Source organism: Rhinatrema bivittatum, chromosome 2 (assembly GCF_901001135.1).
Source record: "Rhinatrema bivittatum chromosome 2, aRhiBiv1.1, whole genome shotgun sequence".
Taxonomy (NCBI): Eukaryota; Metazoa; Chordata; class Amphibia; order Gymnophiona; family Rhinatrematidae; genus Rhinatrema; species Rhinatrema bivittatum.
The window spans coordinates 707279153-707296272 of record NC_042616.1 but is presented as its reverse complement, the minus strand read 5'-3'; the positions used below and the strand labels follow the sequence as shown (position 1 = coordinate 707296272).

General features: G+C 44.5%; 1 protein-coding gene across 1 annotated transcript in view; it reads right to left on the bottom strand.

Moving 5' to 3' along the window:
• The window catches only part of TMEM67 (transmembrane protein 67), a 624701-nt gene that overhangs the window by 130354 nt on the left and 477227 nt on the right, over positions 1-17120 (bottom strand). The window contains 1 exon segment of the mRNA XM_029591688.1: positions 5283-5381. Coding sequence (XP_029447548.1) covers positions 5283-5381 — 99 coding nt within the window.

Below are 17120 nucleotides of genomic sequence, written 5' to 3'. Positions count from 1 at the left end.
AGGCTTCTGAGAGTGATAAACTTGAGAAATATAGTGAAACAGTTTTTGCAAATTACTAAAATGACTCCCAATTGACTGAGTTATCCTTGGCATGCAGATCTTGTGAAACTACAAGTTGATTCTCAGATATGATTCATAGGGGATCAAGGTCTTCTCTAAACCAGGGTCCAATTCTCATGGAGGATCCAGCTCCATTTATCTTATGGCCTGGTTCTTAAAGGTCACAATTACGTAAGGGATACTTCCTTTTGGTAACATTTACCCTGTTGAAGGCTCTTAAGAATGCCATTTTGCATACATATGATTGAGTTTAGCATCTGTTTGAAGCATGCTGCAAGGAATGGTCTATATTGCTGTGATGATTGGATAGTTTCAACATTTTGACCTTCTTTCAGATTTTACTTGAAACTTCAGAGAAATATGAAATAACTGCTTTCTCTTGTTATAAAGATGCAGTTCAGGGTTTTGTTTTTTTTTCACTCAGATCTTTTTCTAATTTTCCTCCAAGGGGAGTAACGTCTTTGACCGCCTTTTAGGTCCTTGGTTCCTCAGTGGGATCTTAATTTGGCTCATAAAACTTTAGTGGCCTCACTGTACACACCTCATAACAGTGCTTTTCTGTAAGTTTTATTGCTGAAAAAGGATTTTGGTGGCCATTTTATTCAGCTGGAGGCATTTCTATATTACAAGCCTTAACCAGAGTGGAACCAAGCTGCTGGCACTAACTTTTAAACAGGAGATAGAGCAGCTTTTAAACTAGAACAAGGGGGAAAGCAGACAGTCACTCAACAGTGCATGGTTCAGAGGAAAGTATCCTTGAAGGATAATAATGAAACAGGAGAGTTAGGGCATCCCAACAGAGAGTTTCCAATAAAAGCAAATATAGTCCATGTGCCTATATGTAAAAAATCACCGAAGCTAATGATTTCCAAATTATCCTTAACAACTGAAAAGCAGGTTGTTAATACAAACAAAAAACACACTTTGAAATGTCTGTATGCCAATGCCATAAGTCTAAGATGTAAAATGGGAGAGTTAGTGTGTATAGCAGCAAATGATGAGATTGACATAATTGGCATCACAGAGACTTGGTGGAAGGAGGAAACCAATGGGACAGGCAAGGAGAGAATTTGAAATGAAGTTGGCCGTAGAGGCAAAACTCATAATAAAAACTTTTTTAAATATATCCGAAGCATGAAACATGTGAGGGAGTCGGTTGGACCGTTAGATAACGGAGGGGTTAAAGGGGCTCTTAGGGAAGATAAGGCCATTGCAGAAAGACTAAATTAATTCTTTGCTTCTGTGTTTACTAATGAGGATGCTGGGGAGACACCATTTCCGGCGATGGTTTTCAAGGGTGATGAGTCAGACAAACTGAACCAAATCACTGTGAACCTGGAAGATGTAGTAGGCCAGATTGACAAACTAAAGAGTAGCAAATCACCTGGACCGAATGGTATGCATCCTAGGGTTCTGAAGGAACACAAAAATGAAATTTCTGATCTATTAGTTAAAATTTGTAACCTGTCATTAAAATCATCTATTGTACCTGAAGGCTGGAGAGTTGCCAATGTAACCCCAATATTTAAAAAGGGCTCCAGGGGCGATCCTGGAAACTATAGACCAGTGAGCCTGACTTCAGTGCCAGGAAAAATAGTGGAAACTATTCTAAAGATCAAAATCGTAGAGCGTATAGAAAGACATGGTTTAATGGAACACAGTCAACATGGATTTACTCATGGGAAATCTTGCCTAACAAATCTGCTTCATTTTTTTGAAGGGGTTAATAAACATGTGGATAAAGGTGAACCCGTAGATGTAGTGTATTTAGATTTTCAGAAGGTGTCTGACAAAGTCCCTCATGAGAGGCTTCTAAGAAAACTAAAAAGTCAATGGATAGGAGGCAATGTCCTTTTGTGTATTACAAACTGGCTAAAAGACAGGAAACAGAGAGTAGGATTAAATGGACAATTTTCTCAGTGGAAGGGAGTGGGCAGTGGAGTGCCTCAGGGATCTGTATTGGGACCCTTACTTTTCAATATATTTATAAATGATCTAGAAAGAAATACGACGAGTGAGGTTATCAAATTTGCAGATGATAGAAAATTGTTCAGAGTAGTTAAATCACAAGCAGATTGTGATAAATTGCAGGAAGACCTTGTAAGACTGGAATATTGGGCATCCAAATGGCAGATGAAATTTAATGTGGATAAGTGCAAGGTGATGCATATAGGGAAAAATAACCCAGGCTATAGTTACAAAATGTTAGGTTCCATATTAGGAGCTACCACCCAAGGAAGAGATCTAGGTGTCATAGTGGATAACACATTGAAATCATCGGTTCAGTGTGCTGCGGCAATCAAAAAAGCAAACAGTATGTTGAGAATTATTAGAAAGGGAATGGTGAATAAAACAGAAAATATCATAATGCCTCTGTATCGCTCCATGGTGAGACCGCATCTTGAATACTGTGTACAATTCTGGTTGCCGCATCTCAAAAAAGATATAGTTGCAATGGAGACGGTACAGAGAAGGGCGACCAAAATGATAAAGTGAATGGAACAGCTCCCCTACGAGGAAAAACTAAAGAAGTTAGGACTTTTCAGCTTGAAGAAGAGACGGCTAAGGGGGGATATGATAGAGGTGTTTAAAATCACGAGAGGTCTAGAATGGGTTAATGTGAATCAGTTATTTAATCTTTCGGATAATAGAAAGACTAGGGGGCACTCCATGAAGTTAACATGTGGCACATTTAAAACTAATCAGAGAAAGTTCTTTTTCACTCAACGCACAATTAAACTCTGGAATTTGTTGCCAGAGGTTGTAGTTAGTGCAGTTAGTGTAGTTGTGTTTAAAAAAGGATTGGATAAGTTCTTGGAGGAGAAATCCATTACCAGCTATTAAGTTGACTTAGAAAATAGCCACTGCTATTACTAGCAACAGTAGCATGGAATAGACTGTTTTTGGGTACTTGCCAGGTACTTATGGCCTGGATTGGCCACTGTTGGAAACAGGATACTGGGCTTGATGGACCTTTGGTCTCACCCAGTATAGGCATGTTCTTATGTGTTCCCAGGTATGGTGTAAGAGGTCAAGCAGAACTTCGTGGACTGGAATTGCCATTCCCTCTTTAGGGGCATCCACGAACTGAAGCACCTCCAGCATTTTATGCCTGGCATCTTCCTCCGTTTGCAATTTAAAAGGAGTGGTCTCAGACATCTTCTTTATAAAACTGGCAAAGGAAAGGTCCTCCAGAGGGGAGCGGCGTCTTTCTTCCGGGGGTGAAGTCTCTGACAAAAGGTCTTCAGAATCTTGCGAGTCAGATGAATCATCACCCCAAGGATCGTATGGTGGATCTCCTTCACCCCGTGAGCCTTCAAGTGGAGGCAGAAGTCCAAGTCCAGCTGGATGAGGAGGTGGCACAGATGGAAAATGCCGAGGCACCGAGATCGGTGGTGGTGGCACCGAAGATGGTAATGGTGGTACCGATGGCATCAGTGTTTTTGATGGACGTCGAGGTGTGAGTAAGTCCGATGGCCCAGGAATCGGCTCTGGTTTCTGGAGAGGAGAGGAGCCATGGTCCGCTTCTTCATTGTCCGAAGACAAAGGAATTGGGATCGATGCCGGAGGAGGGATCGATGGTTGTGAAGGTGCCGATGGTCCGGAAGGAATGGCACCGATGGAAGTGCACCGATCAGCATGTCTAAACGTTCGAAGAGTGGAGCCAAAATAATAGACACCGGATCAGGCATTGGTATGAGAGTCTGCGCCGGTGGTGACTGAAAACCCCGAAGGGCCTGAAGGACTGCCTCTTGGAGCATCCGGTCCAATTCCTCCCGGAAGGCTGGTGTGGGTAACGCAGCTGCCGAGGTTGGAGGCTGAGTAGGCGTTGCTGAGGGATCACAGGAATTTGTGAAGTCTCGGCACCCATCACCGTTGTAGGTGGGGAACGCCTCAGTGTCCCGGGTCCAGAGGAGGATGGGGGCTCCTCTCCCCGGGACTTCTTGGAAGGCGGCTCGGCCGATGTCGATGGCTTGTCGGTGCCGGCACCGAATGAAGATTTGCACCGTGCCGGTGCTTCTCGCGATGCTCGGCCCAGTCCATCTCCGGCGCTGACGACGATGATGTTGAAGCCTTTGAGCGGGACGATGCTGGTGACGGCCATCACCATTCTCTCGATGTTGTTGAGACTTCGATGGAGAAGGAATCGAGGATGAAGAAATCTTCCGACTCGGTGCGCTTTTGGCTGGAGTCAATGGAGACTAGCGCTTAGAGGCAAACAGGTGCTCCATCTTCTCCAGGCGGGCGTGGTGGCCTTTAGAGGTCATTTGAGCACAACTAGTGCAATATTGGACGTCGTGGGAAGGCCCCAAGCATAAAACGCAGACGTTGTGAGGGTCCTTAATGGACATAGTCCACGGACACTCAGGGCACTTCTGAAACCCGGTCACCATATTGAAAAAAGGGGCGGCGTGTGGTCGTTGGTCGTCGGGCACCGATAAGAACACCGCCGGGAACCAACCGCAACAAACTTGGTAAATTTACCGGAATGTTAGCGGAGGTCGGTGATTGATGGGGGACCCCGGGACGGGGAAAATTTTTCAAAATTTTTGAAAAAAAGTTCTGTGAGGAAAATTTGTGAGAAATTCTCACAGAGCTCCTAAGAACCGCGAGGCAACTGCTGTGTGGAAAAAAAGAGACTGAAGGGTGACCCCTGCTGGATGCAGGGTTAGTGGCAACCTGGGCATACTCAGTGTGCCAGTCAAAGTTCTAGAAACTTTGACAAAAGTGTTCTGTGATAGGGCTACATCCGATGATGTCACCCATATGTGAGGACTACCATCCTGCTTGTCCTGGGAGAAAAATGCAACTCCTTTCTTTCCATCTGCTAGTAGGGGGAGATAACCCACACATCTAGACTAATGTAGCAGGATAAAGAAGGTCAATTTTCAGACAGCCTATTTATCCAAATAGTTAGCTTTTGAAATTTGCCCTTCCCAAGTTTGGATCAGAAAATTAGTGAATTAAATTCCATGATCGGGAAACACAGAAATTGAGATAAGATAAGAACCTTAAAGTACATCTTGTCTGTCCAGTTTCATTCCTGGTGCAGTATAAAGAACAGAAATGAAAAGATACGTTCTTTAAGAGACACAACTTGTCTAAATAATCTGACCAGAAATATAATAAAAAAACAACAAAATAAATATATATTAAAAGGTTGACATATTAATCTGCTCAGAATTCAGCTTCCCTGTAAATAGCATACAACATATACTTACTTTGAAGAAAATGAGCCAATAAAGTCCTGTTCCCACTGTGACAATAAAGAAAACATTTCCAAGATCTCCAGCATAGAACATCAAGAACTTCACAATTGTCTACCAAAATAAAACATTCCAATCAGAGGTTATTAGTTATCATTTTATTTTTCAAGTGCATTTATAGATTGATATCAAATCAGCAGTCTCCCCTTATCCATAGCAAAATCAAAATTTGCTAAAAGAATGAAATATAAACAGTCTGCACCATTTTTCTAAACAGGTTCTCTCTTTCACTCCTTCCCATCACTATCCACAAACTTGCATTTTTACTTAAATTAACTGACAACAGAGAAAGCAATACTTGAGCTATTGAAAGTATCCTTCTACTGTCTCTCCTACTTGTCAAGAATTCTGCTTTCATTATCCAGCTAATACCTGTTATGTTCCACTTCAGAGGTGAAATGAGAAGCAGGAAGTTGAGAGTCTATAATTATTTTCTTTATTAATATATACTAATATTATTCCTAAAATAATCCTGGTGGCTCTTCTCCCTTACTACAGCAAAATTTGTCTGATTACTATGAACAGGAGACATGGGGGAGGGCATATTCAGCAAGACGTTGAGCAGATAAGTTATCCAGCTAAAGTTAGGGGATAACTTGTCCTCATTATTTAGTGCGATAATGTCCCACTGAATATCCCTGATTAAAGTTATCCAGCTAACTGTAGCCGGATACATTTCAAAATAACAGGACAGATTTTGAATATAACCAGTTAGAAAGTTATCTGGCTATATTTAGCTGGAAAACTTTAGCCTTAACCGGTTATATTCAAAAATAATATAGCCAGTTAAGAGGCATAGCAAGACTTTACAAAAAAAAATAGAGATCGCAAGCCTACTGGCCCCAATGTCCCCCACCTGAGATCCAATGCTCTGCCCGACTGGACTGAGCATGCAGCACCCCCTCCCCTCAAAAATACCCCCTTTCCTTTTGTTAAAAATACATGCTATAGCTGGTCCTGGTCTCAACCTTTCCTTCTCCCTTGCTTCCATGCCCTATCAAATGATAAAAACAAATTTATACTTTACAAGGACCACCTCACCTACTCTCCCTTCTTCCCCTCCCACCTTCCCGTTACCTTATTATCCTTTATTTTTCTGCCTGGATCATGGTAGCAGCCTACTGTGACCAGGGCAAGGGGCTTCTGCTATCGCTTAACAGCGACACTGGAAACATAGGCTTCTAGTGTAGCACTTATGGAGCTACACTAGTGACCATAATACAGTGAGAAATTACTACTTACCTGATAATTTCATTTTCTTTAGGATAGTCAGATGAATCCAGAATCATTGGATTATGCACCTCTACCAGCAGATGAAGATGGAGCAAACTGACGTCACAGTATATATACCCCTGCAGTGACATCAGCCTGCCAATATTTTCTTCAAAAGCAAATTGTGCACAGACTAGCAAAAAGCTTGATTAAAAACAGATAACCATTTCAATACTCAGCCAACAGGAAACACTGAGCTCAGACAAGAAAGCAAAATTGCTTACCTTGTAATAGGTGTTATCCCAGGACAGCAAGATGTAGTCCTCACATATGGGTGACATCATTGATGGAGCCCTATTGCGGAAAACTTTCTGTCAAAGTTTCGAGAAACATTTGACTGGCACTCTGAGCATGCCATGATATTCTCAGCCACAGGGGTCTCCCTTCAGTCTCGTATGTAGCAATAAGCATTAGCAAAAAATAAAATAATAAAATGTATCGGACCCAACTCCGCGGGGTGGCAGGTGGGTTTCGTGAGGACTACATCCTGCTGTCCTGGGATAACACTTATTACAAGGTAAGCAATTTTGCTTTATCCCAGGACAAGCAGGATGCTAGTCCTCACATATGGATGATTAGCAAGCTATAAGCTGAGTCATTTTGTAGTGAAGGAACACTGAAGCATTGTTGGTGAAAATGAGGCAGCCGAAAATCAGAATCAGTTGGATGTAGAAGGAGTTGGGGTTACACTGGAAACAAGTTCTTTAAGACAGATTGTCCATAGGCTGAATCTTGTCGTCCTTCTTTGTCCAAACAGTAATGAGCTGCAACGTTGTGAAGATAACTCCATGTTGCCGCTTTGCATATGTCGAGGATTGGCACTGAACAATAGTGTGCTACTGAAGTTGACATTGCCCTTACTGAATGCGCCTTTTCTCGCCCTTGGAGAGGAAGGCCTGCTTTTTTGTAACAGAATTCTATGCAATCTGCTAGCCAGTTGGAGAGAGTGTGTTTGCCCACTGGATTAACCGGTTTGTTTGGATTAAAAGATACAAAGAGTTGAGTGGATTTCCTATAGACTGCAGTGCGGTCTAAGTAGTAAGGTATGTAAGGCCCGTTCCCCTTGGAGAGAATGAGGCCTTGGAAAGAATATTGGCAAAACTATGGATTGGTTCAAGTGGAATTCCGTAACTACTTTGGGAAGGAATTTCGGATGTGTACGGAGAACCACTCTGTCATGTAGGAATTTTGTGTAGGGTGAGAAAGTGACAAATGCTTGTAACTCACTAACCCTTCTAGCCGATGTAATGGCCATAAGGAAGATTGTCTTCCATGTGAGAAATTTAACATCACAGGAATTCATAGGTTCAAAAGGAGAATGCATGAACCTTGTTAAGACCAGATTCAGGTCCCATTCCGTGACAGGTGGTCGAATTGGTGGTTTAAGATGAGTTAAACCTCTCATAAATCTACTGACAAGAGGTTGTATGGAAATTGGTGCATCTCCCTCTTGTTATGGTAAGCTGAGATTGCACTTAGGTGTACTCTGACAGACTCTGGAGACCAGAGTCTGAAAGATGGTATAAATAGTCTAGTAGAGAAGTTGTGGGGCAGGAGAAAGGGTCAATGTGCTTTTTCGTGCACCACAAAGTAAACCTTTTCCATTTCAAAGAATAATTCTTTCATGTTGAGGGTTTACATGAAGCTATAAGCACTTGAGAGACATTGGTTGAAAGAATGAGTGGTTGTAAGATCAAGCTTTCAACATCCATGCTGTCAGGGATAGGGATTGAAGGTTGGGATGGCGCAACCGACACTGATCCTGAGTTATGAGAGTGGGAGCTACACCCAGGCGAATTGGTTCTCTGATGGAGAGGCCTAGAAGTATGGGAAATCATACTTGTCGAGGCCAATAAGGGGCTATGAGTATCATGGACCCCTTGTCCTGTTGTAGCTTATTATTACCACCTCTAATTTAGAGGTGGTAATATTTAATTTAGAGGTGGTAATTTATTACCACCTCTAATTTAGCTTATTATTTAATATGTAATATTTAATATTTAATTAAATATTATTTAATTATCTTTAATTATCTTTAATTATATTTAATTATTTGATATTTAATATTTAATTTAATTATTCGATTTAATTATTTAATATTTAATTATTTATTTTATATTTAATTAAATATTTAATTAAATATTTAATTAAATATTATTTAATTAAATATTTAATTAAATATTATTTGATTAAATATTTAATTATCTAAATTAAATATTCAATACTATTTAATATTATTTAATATTTAATTTAGAGGTGGTAATTTATTACCACCTCTAATTTAGCTTATTATTACCACCTCTAATTTAGAATTCCTTTTCTTCTTTACCCTTCCCTAACCTCATACCTAATTTCCTAGAATCCCTATATTCACCAGCTCTGTTTAACTCAGTTCAGTTAAGTTACACCTAAATGATTGTATTGTTTTTAATTGCTTCAACTTGTTTTATGTTCAAATACCTATATATTAACCCTTGTTAAATGTATAACGCTCCGGCGTAAGTTCTTGTTCACTGTACACTGACGGGATATCTCTGATGAGCGGCAGTATATAAAAAAACTATAAATAAATAAATAAATAAATTAGCGGTATCAGAGGATACGCGTATAGAAGGCCTGAGTTCCAAGGGCAAGCAAAAGCATCCTTGGCTGGCTGGTGTTTCTGCCTGTGCCGAGCGCAGAACTTGTCCACTTTGTGATTCAGGTGTGATGCAAAGAATTCTATTGTTGGTTGTCCCCAATGCTGGAATATCCTGGTCGCTATTAAGGGATCCAGGGACCACTCGTGTGGTTGGAATTGATGGCTAAGGCGATCTGCAGCTACATTGTGGATGCCCGCTAGATAAGTTGCCCGTAGCAATAAGGAATGTGTCAAGGCCCAGTCCCAAATCTGTGCGGCTTCTTGACAAAGGAGATACGAGCCCGTACCTCCCTGTTTGTTCAGGTACCACATGGCTACTGTATTGTCCGTTTGAATCAGAACAGTCTTGTGTGAAAGGCAGTCCTTGAACGCATGCAGAGTATAACGTATAGCTCGAAGTTCCAGGAAATTGATTTGAAATGTTGCTTCGAGTTTTGTCCAAGTACCCTGAATTTGGAGACTGTCTATGTGAGCTCCCCAACCTAAGGTGGATGCATCTGTGTTAAAGTTATCTGTGGGACTGGTTGTTGGAAGGGCGGGCCCTTGCGCAAGTTGTCCTTGTTCACCCACCAAAGTAGAGATGAACGTAGCTGGTGGGTTACTTGAATTGGAGAGGACAGTGGTTGAATGGCTTGGATCCACTGGGACCTTAAAGTCCATTGGGTTATTCTCATGGCTAGCCTTGCCATAGGAGTGACAAGCTGTGGAGGCCATGTGGATTAATAAAGTTAGAAACTGATGAGCTGTTGCTTGTTTCTTCGAGTGTAGTGAGTTTGCCAACAGGAAAGTGTGTCTGCTCGATCCTCAGGAAGAAAGGCTTTTGAGAGGATGGTGTTCAATTCTGCTCCGATGAATTGAAGCAAGTGAGACGGAATGAGATGGAACTTTTGATAATTGATGAGAAATCCCATGGAGTGAAGTAGAGAAATTGTTCGGTTTAGAGAAGTTAGTGCTCCTTGTTGAAATTGACTTCTGATGAGCCAGTCGTCTAGACAGGGGAAAATGTGGACACTTTCCTTGTGTAAATGTGTTGCTATTACTGCCAGGCATTTTGGGGCGGATTTTCAGAGCCCTGCTCGCCTAAATCCGCCCAAAACCAGGCGGATTTAGGCGAGCAGGGCCCTGCGCGCCGGTGAGCCTATTTTACATAGGCTCACCGGCGCGTACAGAGCCCCAGGACTCGCGTAAGTCCCGGGGTTCTCCGAGGGGGGCGTGTCGGGGGCGTGTCGGGGGGCGGGCCCGAACCACGCGGCGTTTAGGGGGCGTGCCGGGAGTGTTTCGGGGTGGACCCGGAGGCGTGGTTACGGCCCGGGGCGGCCCGGGGGCATGGCCGCGCCCTCCGGACCCGCCCCCAGGACGCGTCCCGGCGCGTAGGAGGCCCGCTGACGCGCGGGGATTTACGCCTCCCGGAGGGAGGCGTAAATCCCCCGACAAAGGTAAGGGGGGCCTTAGACAGGGCCGGGTGGGTGGGTTAGGTAGGGGAAGGGAGGGGAAGGTGAGGGGAGGGCAAAAGGAAGTTCCCTCCGAGGCCACTCCGATTTCGGAGCGGCCTTGGAGGGAACGGGGGTAGGCTGCACGGCTTGGCGCGCGCCGGCTATACAAAATCGATAGCCTTGCGTGCGCCGATCCAGGTTTTTAGCAGATACGCGTGGCTCCGCGCGTATCTACTAAAATCCAGCGTACTTTTGTTTGCGCCTGGAGCGCAAACAAAAGTAGGCCTATTCGCGGAGTCTGAAAATCCGCCCCTTTGTGAATACTCTGGGAGCTGAGGCAAGTCCGAATGGTAGTACTCTGTACTGGAAATGTTGATGACCCACCAGGAAGCGTAGATACTTGCGATGAGGAGGGAATATTGGAATGTGAGCGTAAGCGTTTTGTAAATCCAGAGAACAAAGCCAATCTCCTGTTTGAAGAAGTGGAAGCATGGTGCCTAGAGAGACCATCCTGAACTTTTCTTTCTTTAGAAATTTGTTGAGATTTCTGAGGTCTAGGATGGGACGTAGGCCTCCGGTTTTTATGGAATGAGAAAGTAACGGGAGTAGAATCCTCTGCCCTGCTGAGTCCGGGGCACCAGTTCTACACCTCTGGCTCTCAGAAGGGTGGATAATTCTGCTTGTAGATGAATTATGTGATTTTCGTTTAACGAAAGGTTTTGGAGGAGAGTCTCTTGGAGTTGAGAGGAAATTGAGTGGGTAACCTCATGATATTACTGAGAGTACCCATTGGTCTGTTATCATCTGTAACCAATAGTTGTAGAAGGAGGAAACTCGGCCTCCTACTGGCAGGTTCGGTTTTGGATTGTGGAGATGGCTTTGGTCTCTGGTGATGGCCTCAAAAACCTGCAGCCGGTCCCGTCTGCGGTGGCGGTTGAGGCCTAGCAGCTCTAGGCTGCCTGGGCTGAGATCTTTGTTGAGGACGAGAAGATCTACCCCTGGATGCTGGTAGATAGTATCGTCTCTGTCTATAGAAAGGTCTTCTAGATTCTTTCCTTGGTGGATGGCGAGACAGTGATGAAGAGGGGTCTTGCGAAACAGACGACAGTTGGCGCAATGTCTCTGTGTGTTCTTTCAGCTGGGCCACTGCATCCTGAACTCTTGACCCAAAGAGGTTGTCACCTACGCAGGGCAGATCCACCAGCTTTTCTTGTACCTCAGGCCTAAGGTCAGAGGCTTTTAACCATGCCCAGTGACGTGCACTTATTCCTGAGGCTGCCACCCTTGAAGCTGTTTCAAAGTTGTCGTAGGCGGCCCGGACTTCATGCTTTCCAGCTTCAAGTCCCTGAGCTGTCTCCTGGTGCTGCTGAGGTAGGGAGTTGGAAAGTTCCTGCATCTGCTTCCATAGATTCCTTTGGTATTGCGTCATATAAAGTTGATAGACTCAATCCTTGAATTGAGCATACCTCCTTAGAATACTTTTCTGCCAGGTGGAGTGGAGGAATGAGGTCGTACTCTTTTGGACTTCTTTTGAGCTGACTCAACTACAACAGATTGATGTGGCAACTGTGATTTCTGGTAACCAGGAACATGTTGGTCAAGATAGGTAGTATTCACTCTTTTCTTAATGGGTGGAACCGAACATGGATGTCCCCAGAGTCTATGTTGCAACTCCAAAAGCACCTCGTGGACAGGAACGGCCAGGACCTCTTTTGGAGGATCTACGAACGGTAAGACTTCTAAAATCTGCTGTCTCATGTCTTTCTCAAACACTAAGTTGAATGGTATTGTGTCTAGCATGTTCTTTATGAAATTCGTGAAGGACAAGTCCTCTGGCAGAGATTTCTTCCTGCCTTCTGGAGGAGAAGGGTCAGACATGAAGCTTTCTGAGGAAGTATCAGTATGCTGGCCTTCCCCATGAGTCATAAGGCTCCTCCCTGGAAGGGGAAGTGGGAGAAGATCCCAGTGGTCAAAAAAGTCCTGAAGGCCCTGGCTGAGCATCAATGACAGGCCTGTGTCCAGGAACATCCCCGATCGGTTTAGTTGGAATAGATTTTGATGGAAGAGCACCGACGATGGCGTCGAATCTATCCATTAATAGTTGGAATAAAGCAAATTCTGGCTGACCGGGAGCCCCAGGTAGTGGCATCGGTGTCGTCGGGGGTGGTCCCGGCATTGGTACAGGTACCGGCATCGGTTGAGGCGTCGGCATCAGCAGAGGTGCCGGCAACAGTGAGGGCACCGGCATCGGTGTGGGCACTGGTATCGACATTGGTGTCGGCGAGGGCATCGGTGTTGATGGTCGATGCTTCTGTAGCATTTGTAGCACCACTTGGCAGATAAATCCGCTCAATTCCTCCGTGATAGCTGATGCAGGCAGAGCAGCTACACGTGGTGGCGGTGGGGGCGTTATCAGTCCTACCACAGGGCCCTGTGGAGGTTCGATGGATGGCACCTCGACAGAAGGTGAATGCCTCGGTGTCGAAGGCCTCGTGTTTCCTGCAGGCGAGGCCGCTTGGCGGTCTACTTCTCCGGGGATAGCAGAGATTCTGGAATCGATGGATGTCGATGTTTTGGTCGATGTTACGACGCTGAGTTCGTTGATGCCATGGATGGGGTCAGTGATAAACGGTCCCCTGAACCTTCCGGACGACATTTTTTTAAGGATCAGTCGTTTTGAAACTCCAGCCGGAAATGACTGAGTGGATGTCGATGGAGAAGGTAAAAGTTGAAGATGGAACAGGTGTTCCATCTTTTCTTGTAGCGCCTTCCGACCTTTAGTGGTCATTTCAGCACATTTCAGGCAAGATGTTATATCATGCGATTGGCCCAAGCAAAATACACACTCGAAGTGAGGGTCCGTAATCGACATGGTCCAATTACAATTGGGACACTTTTTGAATCCCATGGCCATGATACCATCGACAGCCGTCGATGTAAATCTAAAGAAAATATATTTACTCAAATGAGTCGAAATGAGAATATCTTACTCACCGGCCAGTGGTAATGAGGAAGACCCCGATATGGGAGAGAAATTATGAATTTTAAATCTGATTTTTAGTCAGAATTGTGTGAGAAAACTCACACAGGCTCCTGCTCCGCGATGCCAAAAGCAGCGTGGAAAAATGAAGACTGAAAGGAGACCCCTGTGGCTGAGAATATCATGGCATGCTGGGCATGCTCAGTGGGCTCAGAGTGCCAGTCAAAAGTTTCTAGGAATTTTGACAGAAAGTTTTCCGCAATAGGGCTCCATCAATGACGTCACCCATATGTGAGGACTAGCATCCTGCTTGTCCTGGGATAAATGAGTTAACACTAGTTTAAGGACTGGATTAACACTTACTGGTAATTATTATATAATAACACCTTATTATATAACAACACCTTATATAATAATTAAGACATAAAAAAAAAAACCCACCACGTATAAAGTTCTCCTCAACTGTTACTATGTACATATACTGTCCCTACGTCCCACTTTGTTTCACTGTTAAACTGTTAACCTATGTTTCATTGTTAAACTGTTAACCTATGTTTCATTGTTAAACTGTTCCTACGCATGTTTTAATGTTACAATGTAAAAATGGTACGACTTCCGTCATGCTATTATCCTGTTACAATGTGAACCAATGTGATGTACCCCAACGAATGTCGGTATATAAAAGCAAATAAATAAAATAAAAAATAAACAACACATAGCCACGCAGGAGGACCATAACCAATCATTTGGCAGCCAAGGGCAGGAAGCTAAATTTATCTGATCGTGAAAAGGAAATTATCAGGTAAGTAGTAATTTCTCATTTCTTAGCATTTGGTCAGATGAATCTAGAACCAGTGGGATGTACCCAAGCTACTCCTGAATAGGGCAGGAGGCTGCCCACGATCCTGTCAAAATCACTCTTGCAAAGGCTGCATCCTCCCAGGCCTGCACATTCAGACAATAATACCTGGAAAAGGTGTGTAAGGAGGACTAAGTTGCAGCTCAGCAAATGTTGATGAGAGACAACAATCTAACTTCTGCCCATGACATTGCCTGAGCCCTAGTGGAATGAGCCCTAACCTGACTAGGTAACGGCTTTTCAGCATCTACGTATGCAGCCATGCTACCTCCTTAATCCAGCAAGCTATTGTAGCCTGCGAAGCTGGCTCTGTCAAGTACCCCTGTGAAAGACAAACAGGTGATCCGTCTTCCCTAATGGCTTAGTAACCTCCAGATACTTGATGATATGTCTCTTGACATCCAAGGGTCCAGGGATGGTAGGGAGATAGACTGATTCAAATGACATTCAGAGACCACTTTTGGTAAAAAGAAAAGAACAGTACGCAGTTGTACCACCCCTAGAGTCTCCTAGAGGAATGGCTCCCGGCAAGACAAGGCCTGCAGCTTGGAAACTCTATGCACAGAACAAATCGCCACAAGAAACACCATTTTCAAGGTCAGTAACCACAAGGAAAGGTTACGTATTGGCCTCAACGTATAGCGTGCTAAGAAATCCAACACCAAATTAAGACTCCACAAGGGTACCGGAAACCGCTAGGGAGGACAAAGATGTTTCACTCCTTTCAGGAAATGGCCACATCATGATGAGCAGACAAGGATCCACTATTCACCTGACCCCTAAAACAGGCGAGAACTGCTACTTGTACTTTTAAGGAATTGAGGGGCAAGTCTTTTTTCAAACCTTGCTGGAAAAATTCCAAAATGAGTGGGAGTTTGACCGAACAAGGAAGAGCACCTTGAACTTTACACCAGGCCTCAAACACTTGCCAAATCTGCACATAGGCCAAGGACGTGGAGAACTTTCTAGCTCTTAGCAAGGTGGAAATCACTGCCGCAGAGTATCCACATTTCAGTAAGCAAGCCCTTTCAAGGGCCACATCGTAAGATAAAATCAAGTTGGATCTTTGTGAACAGGTCCCTGACGCAACAGATTCCTATGCGCTGGAAGTCGAAGGGGCGAGTCCACCAGGAGTCGATGTAGATCTGCATACCATGGTCTCCTGGGCCAATCTGGAGCAACCAGGAGCACCATCCTGCTGTGGCGCTCAACTCTCCAAATCAATCTAGCCAACAAGGGCGACGGAAGAAAGGCATACTTCAACTTGTCTTCCGGCCACTCCTGCACTAGACCATTGATCCCAGATGACTTTGGATCTCTCCTGCGACAGAAGAATAGCGAAACTTTCACATTGTGAGAAGTTGCCAGCAGGTCTAGAAACAGGAGACCCCAGCAATCCAGAATTAGCTGAAATGACTTGTCTCACAACACCCATTCTCCTAGGTCAAGACTCTCCCTGCTGAGAAAGTCTGCTCCTACATTGTCTTTCCTGCTTTGTGTGAGGCTGAGATCACCTGGAGATGCACTTCGGCCTATTCCATAGGTTGATCTATTTCCTGTGACACTTGCTGGCTCTTGGTTCTTCCATGCTGATTGATGTAAGCCAACGTTGTTGAATTGTATGACATTATCCAGTCAGCGCAACCCTGTAGCCTGCCGCCGAACTGCAAACATGCTGACCAAACCGTCCTGGCTTTCAGCCGACTGAAGTTCCAAAGAGACTCTTCTGCATTCCAGTGCCCTTGTGCTGCCAGCTCCTGACAAAAAGCTCCCCAACCATGAAGGCTCGCATCCGTCTTGAGTACTAGGCAGTCCAGTGGTGCTAGGGAAATTCCTTTCCTTAGATGATCATTTATAGCCACCACTGCAGTTGGGAGGAGACCTTCCTCAGCAGGTGGAGCCGAATCAAATAGTCCTGAGACTGCAAACTCCACCGAGACAGCAGGGAGTGCTAAGAGAACGCATATGCACCCTTGTCCACAGCACCACTTCCAAGGTTGCCGCCACTCAACCATCTACTTGTAGGTAGGACCATATGGTCAGGCGCAGAGCGTTCATCAACAAATGTAGCTGGTACATTCAACTTTTGAATACAAGCTTCTGGCAGAAAAACCTTACCCTGCTTCATATCAAACCAAACCCCGAGGTATTCCAACGACTGAGCAGGCTGAAGACTGCTCTTGGCCTGATTCACCACCCAGCCGAGCTCCTGCAACAGGGAGATCATCTTGTGGGTCATCAGGGGGCTCACCCAGAACTGAAAATGGTGTCCCAGAACTGCGAATCGCAGAAAACATTGATGCTCTAGTCGGATGAGAATGTGAAGATATGCCTTGGACAGGTCCAGAGAGGTCAGAAATTCCCGCAACTGCATGTCCATTATCACCGAGTGCAAGGTTTCCATGCGAAAATGTGTCACCTGCAGATGACGGTTAACTCCTTTGAGATCCAGGATAAGACGAAAGGAGCCCTCCTTCTTGGGCACAATGAAATAAATGGAATATCACCCCATATTTTCTCAAGACGTGGGCACTGGAACCACAGCCCTCAGACTCAGGAACCTTGCTAATGTACACTCCACTTTCTGCTTCTTCTGCGGGGAGTGGCA